The sequence below is a fragment of the Solanum stenotomum genome, chromosome 5 (genome assembly GCF_019186545.1).
Source record: "Solanum stenotomum isolate F172 chromosome 5, ASM1918654v1, whole genome shotgun sequence".
NCBI lineage: Eukaryota > Viridiplantae > Streptophyta > Magnoliopsida > Solanales > Solanaceae > Solanum > Solanum stenotomum.
This window is the reverse complement of record NC_064286.1, coordinates 26737859-26759774: the sequence shown is the minus strand read 5'-3', so window position 1 is coordinate 26759774 and position 21916 is coordinate 26737859. Positions and strand designations below refer to the sequence as shown.

Genomic DNA, 21916 nt, shown 5'->3' with positions numbered 1-21916 from the left:
TCAGTGATGTTATAACTTATTTCTAATGACTAAGTACAAGTATCCATGTCTTATAAACATGCCTACTTTATGGCCACTTATAGTGCAGTTTCTTGAAGCCTACACACCTCTCACTCACAGTACAACTGTAAGGTGGTTATGTCCAGAAATGGGGGTGTCTTCAAATGCAACATTGATGCCTCTTCCAAAGAAAATATGAACATCAGTACCACAACCTTTTGTGTGAGGAATGATAGGGGAGAATTGGTTGCAGCATAGGCAAAGAAAGTGGATATCTGCACAGCTTTAGAGGCAGAAGTTCAGGCTTTTAAAAAGGGCCTCACCTATTGTTTGAACTATCATTACCTTCTTCTTATCATGGAAACCGACTCACTAATCATCAAGAAAATTTTGGATGTCATATGGGAAGTACCATGGACCATTTCAGGAGACATCAGGGCTATGAAGAGGGAGTTCGAGCATAGAGAAGTGAATGTGGTGCATATATATAGGGAAGAAAACAAGCTAGCTGGTTTTTTATCGAACATAGTTGTTGATGTTGCAGGTCCACTGTTGATTCATTTTAACAACTTCCAATAGTTACCAATACAAGCAAAAACCATTCTTAACATGGACAAAGCAAGCATACCAAATATTCGGACGAAGAAGGGACAACATAACAATTTCCATATTTAGGTTACAAGGGCAAGGGAACTGATAATCCAAGAGAATGTTGAAGATCTACAAGTTACACAAAAAAAAAGCTACGCCAGCACGGCAACAACTCGATTGACGAAAGCTTTTATCAAATCTTACCTCAAAGAGAAGGAATGCAGAGCGTTATGCCCAGATTCATGTATTGAGGCAGTGGAATTCAACCTGTACAAGACAAGAAAATGGGTTAATGTTCATCATTCTAACAGGAATTTGGTCAGCGAGTTGAAGCGGAAGCCTTATCTTTGGAATTGCGGCGAATGTACACTCGAAGCTGAAGAAGTCTTCACTGAGAACGAATTCATGGCATTTGTGAGATTGATTGAGTGCCCAAGTGGATATCCCTCAAGCTCCTTGACGTTTCTTAGCTGCTAGGAAGAAGAAGGCCACCAGAGCTTTATCGGGGGATCAACTATGGTGGAAATGAGAATATGTTGAAGTTTGTCTAGCTGATTTTTCCTTTTTGATCGAATTTCTGTCCTTAGTTATTTTTTTTTTTGATATTTTTTTTGGTCTTGTAGACTTGGGCTTGGATCCTTTTGGATCCAACCAAGATTTCATTTTATGTTAATAAATGGGCCATGCCCAATGTTAATTTTTAAAAAAATCATTATTTTTTATTAAAAAAACAGCGGAAAATTTCAAAACCCATATTTTAAGCCTTTTAAAAATGCTTGCAGATACGTAATGCGCAAGGCAGAGACAACATTAGGAGTGTTCTTCAAAACTCCGCACCACCCTTTAAGAAATTGATTCTCATTTATCGACACATCTAGTTCAAGACTACTTAAGCAGCATAATAAAAAGGTTAATCCATCAGTAGTCACTTGGCATCAACTTTCAGTTGGACACCTCAACTAAACTTTATTCATTTTAAGCACCTCATTATCAAGGTCTACAGTGTCATTTTGACTCTTTTTAAACAATCAGCAAAAACACTAACACACTCGCCGATGACGTGTCAAAGTGACAAATTATATAAAGACGTGTGGCATATTAATATACCAAAAAAAATATTTTAAAATGTATTGTAAATAAAAAAATAAAAAAACCTCTATGTTTTAAACTATCTCGTTATTTACGTAAAAAACAAGAAGTTACATTTCAATTTTAAAAAAGAATCAAAAAAAATTGCAGCAGTTTCTTTTCACCATCTTGTTCTCCTTCTCCTCCGATCCAACCACCATAGCCATTTTCTTCAAATATGATGGAATTGCATTATATATATACTGCACATTTAAATGTGAGCAAGAAAAAGATAGAAACTTGAACTAGTAGATGCACCAACACCAAAATCTCTAGATCCACAGCCAAATTCATATCCGGTCCAGCATGATAATTGTCACTCTCTTCCTTCAAATCTACCATTCTTTTTATTTTCCAATGAAGTTTTTGAATAGTTTCGTTGAGGGGGAGAAATTTTCTTTACGGTTTTTGTGGTTGATGTATATATTATTGATTTAGTTTATCACATCAACGAATGACAAAAGAGGAGATGGTCGAATATGATGGTTTCGACTCATCACATTCACCTGGGAATCCCTAAAACAATAATTGCCCAGGTTTTCAAAATTCAGCAGTAAAATAGAATATTCTCAATAAGTAAGCTCACCATTTTACTCTAGAAATTAAGAAAAATTTTACTATGAATGAGTGCTTGTTTGAGGCATTGTTTGATAGACAAATAGACATTAATGGGACCCATTTGCCATTTGCCATTTGCCATTTCCAAGCTGACAAACTGACTTTTTTTTTTAAGTTCCCTCCATCTTTTTTGTTTACGCCCTTATTCAATCTATTTTGTGTTTTTTTTTTTTTTAAATAAAATATTTTTTAAGATTACCTTAACCAAATCTAATATGTTTTTTGATCTAGTTAGTTTATGTTTTTTTTCCTTTTTATGAAGTGAATTTTGATTTAATTTTTTTGATCATTATATAAGTTTTTACGTTATTATTGTAATATTATGTTTTATGTTCTATGTTTAAATTCATATTATATAATAATAAATAGTTGTTTTTATTTAATTTTCGGTTTATAAATCAAGATATACTTAATTTTTTTTAAAACTACAAATAAAATTTGTAAAGTCACAAAAATTATTGTAAGGAATAAATTAATAAAATTATCATTTTTATTTATAATTTCTTAAGAAATGTGTAAGGAAAGTGGACAAATAAAATATTTATTAAATTTCACCTAGTTTGAATTTCAAGAATAAAAAGTATCGTATAAATTGACGGAAAGAATATGCATTTATATAGGTGTTTATGAATGCTTTTCATTTTTGAATTTCATGAAAATAGTATCAAAACTTATGTAATTGTTTGTCAAGATCATTGATACTCTTTCCGTTATATTTTCTTTTTGAAGAGTATTTGATGGATTTAAGTGCTTTTGGAATTCTGAAATTGTTGAGAAAAGAATCAAAAAACAAATTAATTTTATACCTTCTTTGTTTTTCATATTAATAGTCTACTTTTTCTTTTACAAATTTCTTAAGAAATCATAAATAAAATAATAGTTTTACTAATTTACACCTAATTTCTTTTCAAATTTTTTAATTTTATTTACACTTTCAAAAAGAAATAAATGTTATAATAAAATAGAAAAATTGTAATTAATTATATCTTTGTAAATTAACAAATAATTTTACATAACTATTTTTAGTAATATATATATAATTAATATCGAGATTGAAAAATAATATCAAAATGTTAGAAATAGAATTAATCAGGCAAAATTTTTTGAATTTCATCCATGAATAAAATTATAAAGTATGGAAGTAGAAAATTTGGAACAATGGTTGACAATGAAACCAAAGAAAAAGAAGTTAAAAAGGTAAGAAAGAGAAAAACAAAACGTTAAAAAAAAAAGAGAGAGAAAAAGGAATTTGAGCCATTTTCTGAAATGGGACCCAACTTTCCATTTGGCACAATTTAAATAGAGACTCATACAAGTATTGTCAGCCACATCATATTTATGCCTTGGACAATATGCAATTGAAAAGTAAAATAAATACTTCCACATTCTTTGAAAATAATATATATTTGGTATAACAAGTGATGGTGGCGTTGTGGTGGCAGTGACGGGTTGTGGAGGAAGTGTTGGAAGAAGAGAGAATGAAGAAGATGAAATAAAAATAAAATAAAAATTAAGCTATTCACATGCCCTAAAGCAATGGAATACACACAACATACCAAGTCAACAAAAAGTGTCAAAAATGACATAATAGACCTTTAAGGCAGTAGCTCCTCCTACATACGAGCAGGGAGATCCTGAACTAAGGTATGATTCCATTTTCCTTTGACAACCTGAGATGCTTAAAATGAACAAAGCCCAATTGAGGTATCTAAGTGAAAGCTGATGTCAACTGTAGTGGCTGCCAATAGGTTCAGCCTAATTAAAACGGTAGCATATTCATACCACGTTTCAAAATTTTAACTTGCTCAGTGATTTGGCCAGAAATATCTATGATGTGTGACGCTAAGGTAGCAGCAATTTCAGTAAATCTACATATAGGCAGAGTTCAAGAATGGAAGGTATCAGTCACCTGAAAAAGAAAAAAGAAAAGAAAGAGAACTCATCCCAAAGCTTATTTACACCAGGGACTTAAGTCACTGGTTGAAAGATTTACAACATAACATTCTGCAAGCAATATTTTTACAGCTAAAAATTCTCACTTCGTTACTGGATGGAAATTTGCTGGATTTACAATTCTGCTTCAAGTTATAGACAACAGTTCCAAGGCAGCCAATGAATGGGAACTAACTAATCAATGCCCAAACTTGAGTAAGGCTCAAAGCCTCCCTGACAAGTACAAAGAAGAGTGGCAAGGTTAGCTATAGCTCATATGAACATTCTCCTCAAGGATATATATATAGACACTATTATTACAACTAAAACATGAAACTGAAATTAGATTGGACAGTTCATGGAAATAATTGAGAGATGTTAAAATGCATAATTCTGACAGGGATACTCCAAGTCTTACTGGTATTATGATTCTTAATTAAAGGAAATAGAATCATACAAGTGTTACACAGCCTTTACACTCTACACAGCTGTTTCCTATTAGTGTTATTTAAGTTTCTTAACTCATGCTAAACCATTTCGGAATCTCGTAGATCATAATGGTGTGGAGTTTTAGGTTACTACTGCAAGTTTCAAATGTAACCAGATTTTCCAAGAGAAATTTTAAAATCACATACTTGATAACGTTAACAAGGAAACAGAATACGTGTGATTGTTTCTTCCCTTTCTCCACGTTCTTTTAAGAATGTCATTATACTTTTACCTTTTCCACTCACTAAAAAGACAGGAATGTTTTTTTTTGTTCTCCTACTTTTTTTCTCAAAAAAAGCACCCTTTTTCTTAGAGACATTATACTGCAATTCGGAATAGAAAGGAAAGACTTACTTAGGGAAGAGGAATAACACAATTTTTTAACAAGTTCATCTTAAAATTGAAGCTTAGACTTACTGCACAGTCATCGTGGACACGCCAAATGGTTTCACCCAAGAGGTTTGCCACAGATAAGATGGTCAACTGGGGGAAATAGTTCTGTTCTGCAACCGGGATGGTATTTGTGATGATTACCTCCTGAAACAGTCCACTCGACAACCTCTCTATTGCAGGAGGGCTGCAAAACATTAGATTAAGATTCAACATAAAAATGTTCTGCACTATATCTCAAGTACCATGCAAAGTTCAGTAACATGCTGGGCAGCTTAGCATCTTAAAGTCCAAAGCTATTTATTAAAGGACATAATGCAAACAATGCTCAAATTCCCTTGTGACTTATTTAATTAAGAAGAGCAGGATTTGGATGAAAAAGTAATCTTTTTTCCCCTTTTCACCAAAACATTTCTGTTAGTAAATTGATGCAGTTCCTTTTATCTTCTCAAAGGAAATTGACACAATTCCAAGAATTGAACAAGAGCTTACATTTTCGAGATCCACTGAGTACACATCTTAATATGGCAACGATCCCTAGAGTACACATTTTTATCACCATCAACTAAGAAACAGATGTGACTAAGAAATTCCAGACTGTTCATGCTAAGGGGGAACTTTTTTCACTAAAAGTAGCAAGCTCAGGATTGATGCAACGTTCCAAATTCAGGGAAAACATACATAAGTACCTGAAAACCGCGTGAGTGGTGCATGCATAAACTTCCCTGGCTCCTTCTTGATGCAAAAGAGCGGCTCCTTTTGCAATAGTACCTGCAAAACAATTAGCAGTATTAACGTCAAAATGTTTATAGATTGACTAGGAATAATAGTCTCATAAATTACAAACCAACTAACCCAGCCAAGAAAGAAATGGGGAAAAAAAATGAAACGGGATATTTGGTTGCTAGAAAATCACTTTAAGAAGAGCATATCAAAACAATGCCTAAGCAATTAATAGCAAGTGGTATCACATAGAATAACAATCTTCGAAAATAACTAATTGTGATACATCGCCTCATATCGAACAAAAGGGGTGAAAATAATATTGGAGGATCTTTGCTTTAAAATTGAAATAAAATTGAAAAACCCTGTAACGGACTAAAGCAAACGCAAAATGGCTTTCACAAAAAACAAAAAAAGGGAGAAAGAACCGTAGAAATTAAGACCACAAACGGAAAACAAAAGGAAAATACTAACCAGCCGTATCAATCATGTCATCAACCATAACTGCCACTTTTCCCCTAACATCACCAATCAAATTCATTACCTGTTGTCAGAGAGCAGAAGTGAGTGCCCACAGAAAAACATATTAACAGGCACAAATAATAAAATTATGCAGTATGGAAGGACAGGCACATGCATTTATGATGTCATATGTAAAAAGATTCCTGTACTTACTCTAGCATCTTCAGAACATGTAATGATACATAGACAGACAGAATTATAATGTCGAACAAGGTGAGCTAACTAAATAGTTAAGGGCATAGTAGGTGGCTTATATGGATTGAAACATAGATAGGGAACTCAATTCCAAAAAACAGGGATGAAGAACCTTTAATGTTTGTAAAGAGGAGTTATGTTGTATATGAAATTGAAATGTGATGCTTAAGTTGCGAAGTTGTCGCAATGAGAGGAGCATGAGCCTCAATACTGAAACCCATCTCATTTTAAGGAAAGAAAACAAATCTTATTTTAATAGTTTATAAGCAACCATGCATTTAATAGAACTTGCAAATTTAATTAGTAATCACCATTGGAAATATTTTTTTAAAAAAATTGCAACAACATACCCTGTAAAAATATAAAAAACAGTACCACAAAAATATCATCCTAAGCAATAGCATGAAAGTTAGCATGTTGCCCAAATTACAAGCATATTTAGCATGTAGCCCAGCACCAGCATTAGATTTTGAATTCCCCATGTTAACAATTCAGTCAGTGTAAAGCTGATATACAACAAAACATAGAAATATTAGAAGTTTGTTCTTCACTAAAGAGTTTATAGCAACAAAAAAAGAAGTATCCCAAACAAACCTCAAATGCAATCTATAAAGAAAAAAAAAGACAAGAAAAAGAGAAAGGGGACAAAAAAAAAAATTAAGGGTGTAAAAGAAACCTAATTAAAATAGTATCAACCAGATTACCTCAGCAACATTGTGTCCATGACGCCTTTTATCGACGATAGCTAGGGGTGCATCAGACAACTTTTTGGCAAAAGCTCTTGCCCTTGCAACCCCCCCAACATCAGGAGATACCACGACTAGATCATCAGAGCAGATAGTCTTGCTCGCAAGGTAGTCAAGTATGACAGGCTATACATGCAAACACAAAAGAAATAAGGATACAAATTAATCCACGTTTTCCAATTTCCAATGAAAGGAAAGTCTTCCTCTTCAAATTTTCTCATTTTGTAACATCATATCAAGTACCAGCACTATTGATGCTAAAGTTAATGTTGTGGCTATGGACAAATTACCTGGCCAGGTACATGATCCACTGGAATGTCAAAATAGCCCATTGACTGGCCAGAATGGAGATCACAAGCAAGAACTCGATCTGCACCAGCTTCTGTTATCAGATTTGCTACAAGTTTGGCGGCAATTGATTCACGACCTTGAGTCTGCAAAATAATTGGGTATTTGAATGAATTAGATAGTTAATAACTTGAGTTGATTTCCCCTATCACTGACCAGAAGAAAGCTCAAGTTCCCCTCCCACAAGCAATTTCATTGTTCCATCCGATAATCTTCACCCTAGGACCGACTCTATTCGACCTGGCCTTGATTGCTTAGCTAATGCTACCGTCGCAAACAACCCCTCAAAAAACTGGGAGTGAACGATCCGTCTATCTAGATCGGTGATTCCGTTCGGCCTAGCCAGCTATTGGAAACAGAAATTCGTTGGCTAAAAAATGAGAACATGCCATTAATTTTCCGAACACAAGCATGATTTTCCAAACACAATAATAATGTTAATAATACAACAACAACAACAATAATAATAATCAGAATACGGCTTCTAATACCTAACTCTTATTCATCGTGATCAAAAACAGAAATAGCTTCAAAAATAAGCATTCATGACATATTCAATCACATCACAGTTAGAAAAAAGTCATCATACTTAATCTTATCAACTATGTAGTTAAACTAATCAAGGTTAGGGCCAAACTAAGAAAATATACATCACCTATTTGACACACTCAATCTGTCAAACATTTTTTTATCGCCATCTTACCACCTTAGTTTTTAGCAACAAAATTCAAAATATGAGATAATAAGTTTTCATTGGAAAAGAATTATGACATACTCGACCATTCATTAATCATTCTATGGGACAAGCTACGTAGAAATACCTTACGATCAGCACGGGCATACCCAAAGTAAGGAACCACTGCAGTGATATTTTTGGCTGAGGCCCTACGACAAGCATCAATCATTATCAAGAGTTCCATCAGATTTTCATTAGCAGGAGGGCAGGTAGGTTGGACAAGATATACATCACAACCCCTAACGCTCTCTTGTAACTGGACATAAATCTCGCCATCAGCAAAACGTTTTATCATTATCTTTCCAAGTTCCAAACCCATGTTGCTAGCAATTTCCTATGGAACAGGCAGCAATCCATCAGTAATGACGCATAAGAAAACATAGACACAATGATGGTGTCCCAGAAGCTGTAAAGAGGATTTCTAATGTATTAGAAAGAATTGCACTGGCTAAGATAGTGAAGCAAGATTTTTATTTACTAATTAGTTTATTGATATGGTAAAATCCAACTCACAGGAACCCCTTGCCCAGGAGTCCATGTGTGACCATTCCTTCATAACTCGAATCTGCAAATAAGGAGGGTATTTACCACTATGCTATTGACCAAGCAAAACAAAAATACTTGTTCTTTAGCAATACTCTTTCTTTTATTTGATTATATGATAAAAGACTTTTATTTGATTATATGATAAAAGAGTGGAACTATGTTGTTTTGCATTGTGTTTTGTTGAACTTTCTTATAACCTTCAGAACTTTAAAGGTTGTCTTAGATGAGTCAAATGGGACCGTGGGTAGGAGATATTAAACTAACTAAAGCGTTTCAGTAACTCCAACAAAACTCCAACAACAACATACTCAGTGTACTCCCACAAGTTGGGTATGGGCCTCTGGGGAGGATACAATGCACGCAGACCTTACCCTAACCTTTGAGGGGTAGAAAGGTTGTTTCCGATAGACCCTCGGCTCTAAAATGGAGATCAAACCTATATTTAAAAAATCCAGTGATGATCTTTCATGTTAAACTTCAGTTCTTTTTCTTGTCTAGCGACTTCAATTAAGAGCTGATATCACATGCCAGTAATACCTAAATCTCTTATACTCCAGTTGAAATTTAGACTACAGCCTATTTCTTATAAGCAATACCTAAATTCAAAACTATGTTTCCTTTACTTTAGTTGCTGCACTGTGGATCTATCTCAGTCCCCTTTAAACAGAAATCCTGAATACAAAATAAGTACCTGAGAAAGTGCAGGATTGGCAGTCCCAGAGAAAATACGGAGTCTGGTATCATTGTGACCATGTGCAACTGGAAATCTTCTTAGCTGATTGGCGTTCAAGAGATTAGTAAATGAAGGATCTCCATTAACCTGGAGGGGCATGCCTGGTCTCCCATTCTCTTTGCTAAACATAAGTGGTTCCGCCACATTACACCTCTAAAATGCGGCAACAATTAAGAGAAGCACTTATAGTTGTCATAATAGAGTAAATTTTTTCTCTTATATAAAGTAATTTGGAAAATGAAGGAGAAAGGGAAGAGAAATTGCTTACTATAATAGAGTTTCGAGCAGCATGTCTACCATGGCAGGTTTTGTTGACATCAAGAAAGCTTCCAGGTAGAGCTAAAGATGTCATTGTACTGAGGATACGTAGTCAGTGAGCTAATGGAAAGGGATACAGATTTGTTTTAGGTTTTAGGGTTTTAAAATATCTCAGTAGCAATCAGAATTTGACATTCCACTCAGTTTAGAAATAACAGTGGATGCCTGGAATGACCATGTACTCATTTGTTCAATTTATTTTGCTTTTTTTTTTTTAGTTTGCTTTAAAAAAAAAAAATCCAATTTTTTAATTGTTATTTTCTACTCCTATATCATATGTTTAACACAACAAATACTTGCTTTAGATAGGTTTTTGGTTTTCTCAAAAAATATCTAAGGTTATAATTATAAATTATATAGAAAATAAATATAAATTATTATTAATAAAGAATATCAAAAATGATATTGTAATCAAGGACGGTTTAACTATAAGGCCAATAAAGCAATGGATTGGGTTTTAAATTTTCTGATATATATATGTATGTGTGTGTATATATATATATATATATTATATTATCTTAAAAGCATGAACTTCTAACTTGAATATTAAATTATTATAATATCCCTAACTTAAGTTGTGACTTGTTCGATGCGTTGTGACTTTTCTAACAAAGGGTTATGACTTCTTGGAAAGGTCATGACTTTTCAAATAAGACACAAAAAACATTCGTTCATACTACTCTTTGTCGACTATAAATACAGGGGCTTCCTCTCATTTTTCAACCATATTTTTTTTAATCTCCTACTCTTCTTCTTACATTTAAAAAAAAAATCGTGTGATTGTTGAGTGACTTTGAAGTTTAGCGGAATCTGAGGTACTATTCTGATGAAGTAAATCGTTCTATCCTAAGAGGGTACATCCTATAACCTCGAGTACTTTAGGAAAATAATTTTGATGATATAACAATTATTTTTTTGCTTAATATATACATTAGTATGTAATGTTACAATGTATGAAGTTAACATGATGTAGTCTAAATTCATTTGTTTTTGTTAACAATTTCTCTTGTAATGTAAATATATGCTTTTGAAAATCTTTTTCCAAAATTATTAAACTTCTCAAGAGTGAATATATGAATCATTTAAAAATTTATGAATTACAAAATAAATTTTATATTCAGTAATATGGAATAAACATTTTCATTTTGTCCCTGCACTAAATTAAAATTTATTAACTATAAGAAAAAAATAGTAACATTAATTAAAAGTCATATTTATTTATGTAAGTATAAAATTTATTAGAAATACATCTATTGCACATTAATCCTTTAGTTATAACATTATAAATTCTCTTAGTTATTATTAATTATTGCAAACGTTATTCACACTCTTTAGCATTCTTTAGTTATAATATTATGAATTCTCATATATATTAAATTAATTATTTCTATCTTTCATCTTTTTTTGTATTAACTTTTGACCAAAAAATTTTCATATTATTACACCGCCCCTATATATGTGATAACACGATGTTGTTATTTTCCCTTGAATGAATCATGCTTGATTGAATAAATTGAAAATCGTCTATAAGTATATGAACTACATATTTGTCGGGTGTAAGATAAACTGGTGATTATATATATGATTTCACAGATAAAATGTATTATTTAATTTTTAGTTTTTCCGGTAAGAAAAAGGAAACTTTTCTCAGTTAACTATGGACATTCAAATAACTATATTTGATTTATGTATACAGTCAATCAAGAAGTCAAATATGAGAGCCAACAACAAGAACGTCATCTATTATGTTATAACTTATAACTTATAAAATAAAAACTAATATACAAAGATTAGTTCTAAAAAAAATATAGTTGTTCTCTTCACATGTTCATATGACAACTAAACAGTTTAACGTGAATTACATGTGCAAAGAACATCCGGTTAGATGACAGGAAAAATACACAAAAAATATCGTCTATAAGTTGATATTACTAAGATATGATTAATTGCATGATTGAATCTCATCAAATTGAAATAAATATATGTATTATTGCATTTAACTAATAAATTTTTTCACTGATCATCTTCATAGATTCACGTGAATATATGACGATCCGCATTGAACATTCATAAAAGAATCTGTAATATTATTTTGTGCAAATATTATTAATCAAATCTTCACTTAAATAAGCAATACTATTTACTATAACATATATTTTCTGAACTGAAAATCACGTGCAACGCACTCGAAAAACTAGTATATATATATATATATATCATAAATATAAATGCGCGTCAAGTAGCTAGCCTAACTATTTTTTGGTATAACATAAACATGTTTTTTATTTAATTTTAGTTAATATTTATACTCTTTAATTTTACAATAGTTATACTTTCAATTATTTTACTTTCCCTACATTTTTAATGGGTGAATTTTCTCCCTCCCATTTCCCAGTTGTTTTCCTCAACTTCTTCTTCTTCTTCTTCTTCTTCTTCTTTTATTTTTATTATTTTCTCACGTGATGTCCATCCGGCATTTATGAATACTCTACAAGAAGATGATTATTTGTTTCAATAATCAGGACAAGGATTGATTCCTTCAGAATTTTTACTCAATCCATGCAGAAAATTTATCTTAATGGAGGAATTTTTGATATTATTTTGATAAAGAGTTTTCAGAGATTATTTTGTCGAATAGTAAAATTATTTGTTATTTTTACATTCTTACAATAGAAATACTTTAGTAAAGGAATCTTCTGTAAAAAAAAAAGAAAAAGAAAAAAGAAACATGTTCTTTTACAGTGATCCTTTTGAAAAGTTAAGATTCCTTTTTATATTTTCATTGTTTCACGTGAAGAAATTCTTTTATTATTTGACATCATGAACTCAGGTACATACTTAATTAAAAATAGAGATTGCGTGGTCATTATAACCTTCGCAAAATATTTGTCTCATACTACTTAATCACTTACTAAATTAGGATAGAATTAAATACTTCCTTCGTTTCAAAAAGAATGATTTCCTTTCCTTTTTAGTCTATTTCAAAAAGAATGATCCAATTCCTTTAATGGCAACACCTAAATTTTATGAATCCAATAATACCCTTACCATCAATTTAAAAATTCACTAAGCATGGACCCACTGATATAGAAACATGTCTGATTAACATTTTTTATTGGATGGAAAATACGACAATCATTTAAAAGCACAATCAATCAAATTGTGTTAACTTTGTCACTTTTAACTTCTTCTTTCTATTTTATTCTTTCCTAATTTTTTTGTCTTTTTCATTTTTTTCTAGTGCAATAGGAGTACTTAGGTTTGTACCAATTCATAATTTTTCAACAAAAAAATTTTCTTATTAACACCATTATAAGAGTATTCAAGTGCATATCACTATTGAATTACCAAACGGCTTAATTGCGACAATCAAATTGAAAAACATAAAACTCATAATATGCATAATTTCTTTATGTACATTAATCTATCCAATTGAGAGATAAAACTACACTAATTTTAGATGTAAAAATTTACATAAAATAAAATAAAAAAGGCCAGCCATGTAGGAGCTTATACATAAAAGAGGTCATCTACATATAGGACATCTACATATAGGAGCTTATAGAGAAGAAGAAAAAAGATCATCTACATGTATGATCTTATACCAAAAAGAGGCCGCACCAAAAATACAAAATGCCCCAAGCTACAAAATATAAAAATATTCACAAACAGGTTGTACTCCTATTAGGAGTGACATGCATACATTTCATATCACACTTGAAGTAGAACATTGGCTTCATTGACAATGTCAATATTATAATAAAGTTGAATCGAAATATTTCCTTCTTGTTCTAATCTTTCTTTCATCATATGTGACACTTTATAGTTGTTCGCTCCTTTAGCTTTCATCACCTCAATCATTCAAGATTGCAAAGTTAGAAACACGTGATTGAGTCACTCCCCTTTCATTTCATTAAGAGATGTTTCAACTGCATTTATCAACTCATCAATGGTTAAAGGAACCTTTTGATATTGAAGAGATTGAATGACTCTAAAGAATCCAAGACCTAAAACATTTAAATCCAGGCTATTAGGAGGCTGAAAGCAAAGTCTAAAGTCTGATATCAAATCCACACTTTCGAGCAACTTCATTAAATTCCATATCGCTTATATCAATCTGAGGTCTTGCATTATCTTGTTGGATGAAAATGGGAGTATTTGACTCTGAAATTGGCCATTTTGACCTAATTACTGGAAGAACTTTTTCGATCAAGCAAGCCTTTGTGATATCTTTAGTCACAGATAAAATAGGTTTTGTTTCTAAAGTTTTTGCAGCTTTTGTGATATCTTTTGTCACAGATAAAATAAGTTTTGTTTCTAAAGTTCCCTCAGCTCGATTTTTGCTATTCCGCTTGGCTGCCTCCTTGACCACAAAAGGAAAGATCCCTATTTTCCCTAAGAACAATTCAACTCCATTTTGATCAAATCTAGGACGTGCAACAGCAGCCATGAACATAACTTTGGTGATGAAGTTCTTACTTTTACATGATCTATATGGATTAGACTCTAGTTCTTCTGGGAGGAGATAGTACCGTTCACATCTATTGGATAGAAAAAAACAATTTTCATCTATGTGAACATAATTAAACATATTTGAAAATTTTGAATTTGAATGAAGAGTATTCGGATCAAGCATTGATAAACAAAATTGAACCCTTACCTTTTTATTATTCTATGTTAGACGAGGCTTTATATCATTTGTGTGCGCCCTTATGATAGAACATCTCAAGTACACCTCATCCAATTCTAGGCGTAAACAATCGTTAACTAGTATAAAATCCAACTAAGAGTTGGGGTCGGACCCACAGGGAGCGGTACGTGTTCAAAATTTAATTATGAAATGCAAACATGGTCTAAGCGGTTATAAGAATAAAAATTATCGAAAACATACAAATAAATCTAAAGGGGTGACAGCGAATGTCAGATGGGGGATTTCGATTTGCAATTAACAACTGAAACAAGAATGAAAACAGGGGAAACAACAATATTAAGAGGAATTCTCAGGATGTGATCGTTTATAAGCTAATTACACTATATGGGTAATTCAAATTTAACAAAAAATTGCTGAAATATTGTGGGTAGGCTGGACTTTAAGTGAAATAGCTTTCTCTCGAACAACTATTACGGTTCAGGTGATTTCTTTCGAACATCAACCAGCTTAACAAGATAATCATCCTAAAACCTTAATGGATCTACTCTCTCGAGCTAGATGAGTAGATTTGGGTTTAGGATTCACTCTCCCGAGCTGAACTCATATCAACCCAATGCCTACAAATCATTAATCAAAAGCTTTAGTTCTAAAACATCTCTCTCAAGCAAGCCAATAACTCAAAAGTAGAATTGCATTTGTAACTATAATTCATAGATTAAAACTCAAATAATGATTAAACCCATATTAAAACAACAATTTCATCATCAAATAACAATACCTATAAGATAATTAGACAAATAAACACATGATCACACCCTAAGAATTGGGGTTTTAGCTACATATCATAAAATTAGAGAAATGATTACCAAATACATTAGTCATGATTTGGGTAAAGGTTCTCACGTCTTTACAATGGTCCAAATTGAGTAAATTCAAAAGCCACTTGTAAATCTTCAAGTTTGAGCCTCAAAAGCTTCAAAGTCTATAATGGAACTCAAAAACTAAAAGAAAACTCTACTGAATGATCGCAGACTCTTAAATATTCATTTCAAATTTCAATTTATAGTTGCCCAATTTTTGACCTGAAAAGCAATTGGGCGAGATAAGTCGCGCTTCACCGAATAGGTCGGCGATCCATCGTTTGCCCCAATCCATCACCGATTTGCATTGGTCAGTTGTCCTCAGGGTTCTGTGACTTTAGGCGGTCAAGGTGGTCATCACAGAGTTGATCGGTGATTCGCCGAATGCCCATTTTTGTCGCCAACTTGGTTTTTCTCCCCATGACTGGCACACTAGAACTTTAGGCGAGTTAGAAGAGCCACTCGGCGGTGTGCCAAGTGGTCTTGGCGATCACCAGGATCACTTTTCTTCACTTCTTCAGCTTGTTTGCTCCTTTTTGCCCGGTAGTGTCCTTGTCTTGCTCCTTAGACTTAAATGTTGTAAATCAACACTTTAACATCAGTTTAGAGCATAAATTAGGCATTTGAGGACACTAAAACTATCAAAACAAATCCCTAAATAAGTCAAAATCTCAGATTCATCAACACCCCCAACTTAAACTTTTGCTTGTTCTCAAGTAAAACTTAAGATCAACAATTCAATAAGGATGTCTACAAACAGTGCTGCATAAGACTCATCATGAATGCACACAACAAGGTTCAAACTACTCATACCATGATCAATTGTGCACTCAAAGTTTCAAATTGTGACTCACTATCATCTAGTGTACTCATGCTCACAAGGCTTGCTTCAAATGCAAGTTCAAGCTCAACAAAAGGTACTCAAATGCCCTCACAACAGAGATGATTCCATAAGCACACAAAATTTCTCAAAAATTGAAAGTCCCAGAATCAAATACAACTCTCACACTCACAAAGATGAGCACATGTATGACCCACCCATAGGCTTGCCCTTAATTTTTAATCAACATTCGTTTCAGCTCAGTAAAGATGGCAAAGGTCTTTTTAAGGCATGTAACAGGGCTGAGTGTAAATGTATGGAAATTTAGGTTTAGTGGCTTCTACCTTCAGAAGTATGCCCTGAAAAAACACTATTTCTCCTTCTCTTTCACATTCAAGCATGAACGAACTCCACCCTATTATTCAACTCAACATGAATCACTGGATACCCCATTTCTTTTGCAATTTTCACTACTTTATTTCACAATATTTTCTCTTTTTCAGTCATTTTCTTTTATTTTCATTTATTTTATTTCCTTTCTCTTTTATTTTTACATGGAGGGGGTTCCATCTTTTTCAAAACAATCGATCACAGGGGAAGCTCTTCACTATTCTTGACTTTCCTTCTTTTTCACCACAACCCCAACTTAGGCTTTTGGTCTAAGTTGACTATTCAAACAAACCACAACTTCATGAAGGTTATGGGTGATGGGATAAAGAGGTCAAAGTTGCACAAGTTTCTTCCAAGGAAATGATAGGCTCAAAAGGTATAAAGCAAGGTTCACACATCTCACAAGGTTGGCCATAAAGAGGTATATTGTCAAATTCGCTCACTCTTCAAAATTCTTGCCTAAGATCATTTCAATTGCTCGCTTCACTCAATAAATCAGGTCAACTGGGCAAGTTCTAGGTTTCATCAAGCACAATGTTCAAGACAACCTCACCACACAAGGCATTGGTACAATTATCAAACAAGACTCCACACTTTCTAGCTCGCGTGCAATGTTCATCACAAGAGACTCATTCGACAACCGGCTAATCATAACGAGATGCTAAAAGTACACATATTGCCTATGTAGCTTAGTTTGCCTCATCATGACCGCACATTCATTTCATTCAATCAAGAGCGCTATTCAAGTAATTTGTATTGACCACAACCGACACTCAAATTTGCACAAGAACAGCCACAATCACATATAATTTTTAAAATTAGTTCAAAAACTGCTTTCAAATCAAAACTATATATATATAACCAATGATCTCTAAAATTCACAAAAACACAAAAATATTCACAAAATAGCCCAGAAGAGGTAGGTATGAAAATACCTCACCCCACCAACAAAAAGAAAGCAATTGTCCTAAAATGCAACTAACAATAAAAACAGTCTAAAAAGTAACAAAGAGGGAGGGGAAAGGTCATCCTGCCAAGCTAAGCCTGGGTGAAGTCTGCATGTCCGTCGCTCCATCTGTCTGGGCATCAGTGCCTGGTGTCTCATCAACTTTGGCTCCACTGGAGCCCACCATCGAGGTATCTCTCAGAGAAGCTTGTCTAGTTGTCTCGTACATGGCACCCTCCAAGTCAACCAAGTTCTCATAAACAACCTCCTCTCGATCACCAAGCTGCTCCTCATATGTCTCAGCCTCAGACTCAGCAACAGTAATATCAGCTCTAATCTCATCTCCGGTGGTGGCCGGAGGCACCTCTAAACATGCTGGAATATCTGTGCCCAGGCAATCTAGGATCTCCACAGTGCCAAATAATGAAGTAAAATCTATGGACTTCAGATGGTCCACATCCATCCTCAGCTCAGTAATGTCGGCCTTTTAAGGCCGTCACATCATCAGTGGCTCTCTGCCCTCTCTCACATACTTCTACTCTCACCGTAAGGGCATTAATCAAAACTCTGAGAGGTGTCAAAGCAATAACATTTTCTCTCTCGATCATCCAAAGAATCACGGCCTCTAGCCGGGAGGCACACACATTGGCGAATTAGGCCAAATGCCTCATTTTATACAATATCGCTTGGGTGATCGGAGGTCTAGAGGCAGAAGCAGCAGTAGATCTAGGGGGCGAGGGTGCAACATAAGTACCCAGAGTAGCAGAAGGAATGAAGTTAGAAGTACTTGACGGCTCAATAGCCGGAGTAGGCATGGTTGCCTCTGCAGGTAGCGTATCAATATCAACTTTCGAGGAAGTGTCCATCGGGACTGTCCTCCTTCTATCAGCCTTATCATGCTAATTCTTGACCTTTATACACCGGATGATGGTAGAAGATATATGTATAACCTCGACATCCCTCTTCTCATCTCGTGGAACTTGGGCCCGTCTACATAGTTCGGTGATCAATACTGGGAATGGAAGCGACGTCTGTCTCTGTTTGGCCCTCATGGCCATCTGCTGCTCGATAATTAGTCCCAAATTTAGCCACTTCCTGGCTATGATAGACCCAAGATAGGGTGCCTTTGGGTGGCAGAGAATGGACTCATTCTATGATGGCATAATCGTGCTGCTGATGAACCCAAAACAATATCTAGCAGTTATATTGAGGTCCTTCTTCTCTATCGGTGCTCTGGCCTTCATCCACCTCGAGGTGGTGTCAGAAAGCAAAGGGGTAACTAACCTTTTAGATCCTCCAAAGTCTTTGTCGTGACCATACTTTGGTAGTCATGTATAAGTCGCAGGCACGATCGAATACTACATTTATATCATCACTGCTGCATTTAACCTTTTTTCCCTCGAACCACTACGAAGTCCACTGGTTTGAAGGCACTAGCCTTCTTCTTTTCCTGAGGCACCAAGTCACTGTAGGCTGCGTAGAACTCTCGGACCCATGGAGAAATGTATGGTCCGCAGGGCTTGGTGAATATGTCAAATCTGTGGAACCTAAAGTGTCCCACACTGCGTGTCCACTACACCATCTGTGGACAATCTCTTCTCCTCTAAGATGGTCCTCAATCCCTCTGCCTTTAACCGATTGAGTGACCGGAGGGGAGGACCCAAAACTGGTGGAACTGGAGCCACTCTCTGTGCCAGAAGAGGCACTAGAGCTAAAGCTGGAGGGGTCAACTCCGAAATCCTAGACGGATCATGACGAGATTTGGAGCATAGCTCTGCTTGCCGGGCCTGTAGGAGCTGATCATCCTCAGGCTCAGAGATAAAAGCCTAAGAATCATATGAGTCCCCCTCACTGTCTAATGTGGTGAGATGAGTCTCGTAGACCCTCTCACTGTCTGAGCTTGCTTCCTCCGGAGGCACAACTATGGGCTCTTTGCCCTAACCCTCCCTTTGGAGGGAACTTCTTGGCCTTGGAGACAATTGCCTCATCATTGATCACTACTCCACGTGCCCGCTTTCGGGGTGAAATGTCACTACTAGTCATATTGGTTCTAGCCATTCCTGCAAACAACATAGAAAAACGTTAGAAACCATTCCAGAAAAATCACAGAACATAGGCTGTAGAAAGATTCACCGAACCATTCGGCGAGTCACCGAATCACTTTAGCGAGCCAGTTGGGCTCGCCAAAAGTTACAAAGCAAAAGTATCAAAAGTTCAAAGAAAGTCGGCGATATCCAGGTCCTTTTGATAGATCACTGACACCATTCAACGAACTAAAAGTAGCTCACCGAAAGTTACAGTGCATTTTAAGGATTAGGGGAGCAGAAGGGCGATCAATACAGACTTTCGGTGAGTCGCTGAGTGAAATCGGCGAGGTCAGGCATATCACCCAAAGTTATAGACTCAAACTCACTAATTTAAGGAATTAAAGGGTGATCTAGGGGGTTTTGTGAACCGCTGAACCACTCGGTGAGCTCGACTCAGCCCGCCAAATGGCCCAACGTGCTAATTTTTTCATTCCTCACTTCAAAATCAAGCCCGCAACTCCTGAAAACAAAATTAAACACCTACACTATGAAATTAAGGTTAGACCCATACTACCCATGCCCTCGGGGACCCAGACGTCCCGTGGTTTGGCCAAAATTGGCCATTTGAAGTCTTTTACCCCTAAAAATGACGTCAACCACTCCATAATTGGGAAGAATCTGACATTTAGCACAATTGGGGGTTACTCAGACTCTACCTCGCTAAAACCAACACAAATTCAGCACAACCCAATAATTTAGACTCAATTTCCACAAGCAAAAACACGGGAATCGATCATTTACTAACAATTAGGCACAAATTTGATTATTTACGGGCAATCCAACAATGAAACAACAATAAAATCATACTACCCAGGAAATATTGACAACACAATAATGATTGCATTCGAGTTCAACCACAAATAGAGTTTGGGGTTCAGAAAAACCAACCTTTATGCCGAAGATGAGATTGTAATGCTAGGCGGCGAAGAATCCAAAATCTCGAGCAAAGATCCAAAGTGAAATGAGAGTAAAAGTGTGAGAAATATGAACAATATGCTATTTGGGTATGATTACGAGAGTTAAAAATGGAAGAATATGAATGATTTTGAAATTTTAAACCATTTGGTCTTTAAAACCTCTCAGTTCGCGCTCCATTAGACGGTATAGGTCGTGATCACCGAACTACTCGGCGATGCATTGAGTGGTATTTTGGCTCACCGAGTGTTACATAACTCCCATCGATTTGGGGGGTTTAAAAGACGGACAAAGTCAGGCTCACCGATCTGTTCGGTGAGTCATCGACTGAACTTTTAGCTAGCCGAGTTTTACAGAGTTCCCCTTCAAGTTGGGTAATTCCAATAGTGATCCAAGTCGGGGCTCGCCGACCTGTTCAGCGTGTCGCCGACTGGACTTTTGCCTCGCCAAAGTACCCATTTTCCAACACTTCTCACTTTTCAACCTGCAAAATCAACACCCGTTATTTAAAAACAAAACTAAAGCATCAAAAACTTGGGTTTCCTTCCAAGAAGCACCTTATTTAACGTCGTGGCATGATGGAAATACCCATTCAAGCTTCATTTTTAGGGTTTGCCATGTATCACTAGGCAACCCTCCTTTTGGTCTTGGATTTAAATGAGTCGAGATTTGACCCATTTGTGTCTCCAGCTGCTTAATTGACACTAAATGAGAGGTGACCACCTGTTTAAGTGTAGAGACGTCTTCTTTCATTTTTTCAAAACTTTGTCTGACCCTTCAACTTTGTTGAGAATATGTGAGAACATGTCTTCTGTACGGACATTTTTCGACTCCTTAGGATTTTGACGCTCATGGGGTGGGATGTACCTGTCCTTGTCACCCTCTCTTTCCTTCCAAGTAGCAGTTCGATCACTCTATTCTCTATCATGATCCCTCCATCCATCATCACTATTCCAACCCAGATTTCCACTCGGCCTTTGATAGTTGGAATGAAAACCTCCTCCTTGATTTGCAAGGAAGTTCACTTCCTCATTATACAATGCCTCAAAATGTGTTTCATCGGGGTTTACTCCACCAATACCCACTACATTTACACTCTTCACACCACTAACCATCACATCTTTCTCCAAGATATCAAGTTGGGTCATCATTTTGGCCATGTTTTGGTCTCTCTCTTGATCCTTCTCGATCTGCTCTTTTGTCATCCTAAACGTGAGATGAGACACTTGGTT

At 35.1% G+C, this 21916-nt stretch overlaps 1 protein-coding gene across 1 annotated transcript; it reads right to left on the bottom strand.

Moving 5' to 3' along the window:
* Positions 1 to 4262: 4262 nt before the first annotated feature.
* Positions 4263 to 10148, bottom strand: LOC125865189 (ribose-phosphate pyrophosphokinase 1-like). Its single transcript, XM_049545381.1, has 9 exons — positions 9966 to 10148; positions 9656 to 9850; positions 8504 to 8752; positions 7625 to 7768; positions 7293 to 7460; positions 6346 to 6415; positions 5838 to 5919; positions 5176 to 5335; positions 4263 to 4503 (listed from the first exon to the last, which is right to left on the bottom strand). The coding sequence occupies exons 1-9, from the start codon at positions 10047 to 10049 to the stop codon at positions 4465 to 4467; spliced, it is 1191 nt and encodes a 396-aa protein (XP_049401338.1). The 5' UTR covers positions 10050 to 10148; the 3' UTR covers positions 4263 to 4464.
* Positions 10149 to 21916: the final 11768 nt, after the last annotated feature.

Excerpts from the sequence above, each read along its gene's own strand:
- LOC125865189 (XM_049545381.1), bottom strand. The coding sequence starts at position 10,049 with ATGACATCTTTAGCTCTACCTGGAAGCTTTCTTGATGTCAACAAAACC. Across the intron at positions 9,851-9,965 it reads CTGCTCGAAACTCTATTATA|AGGTGTAATGTGGCGGAACC; the intron begins GTAAGCAATTTC and ends GCCGCATTTTAG. Across the intron at positions 4,504-5,175 it reads GTGTCCACGATGACTGTGCA|GGAGGCTTTGAGCCTTACTC; the intron begins GTAAGTCTAAGC and ends TGTACTTGTCAG.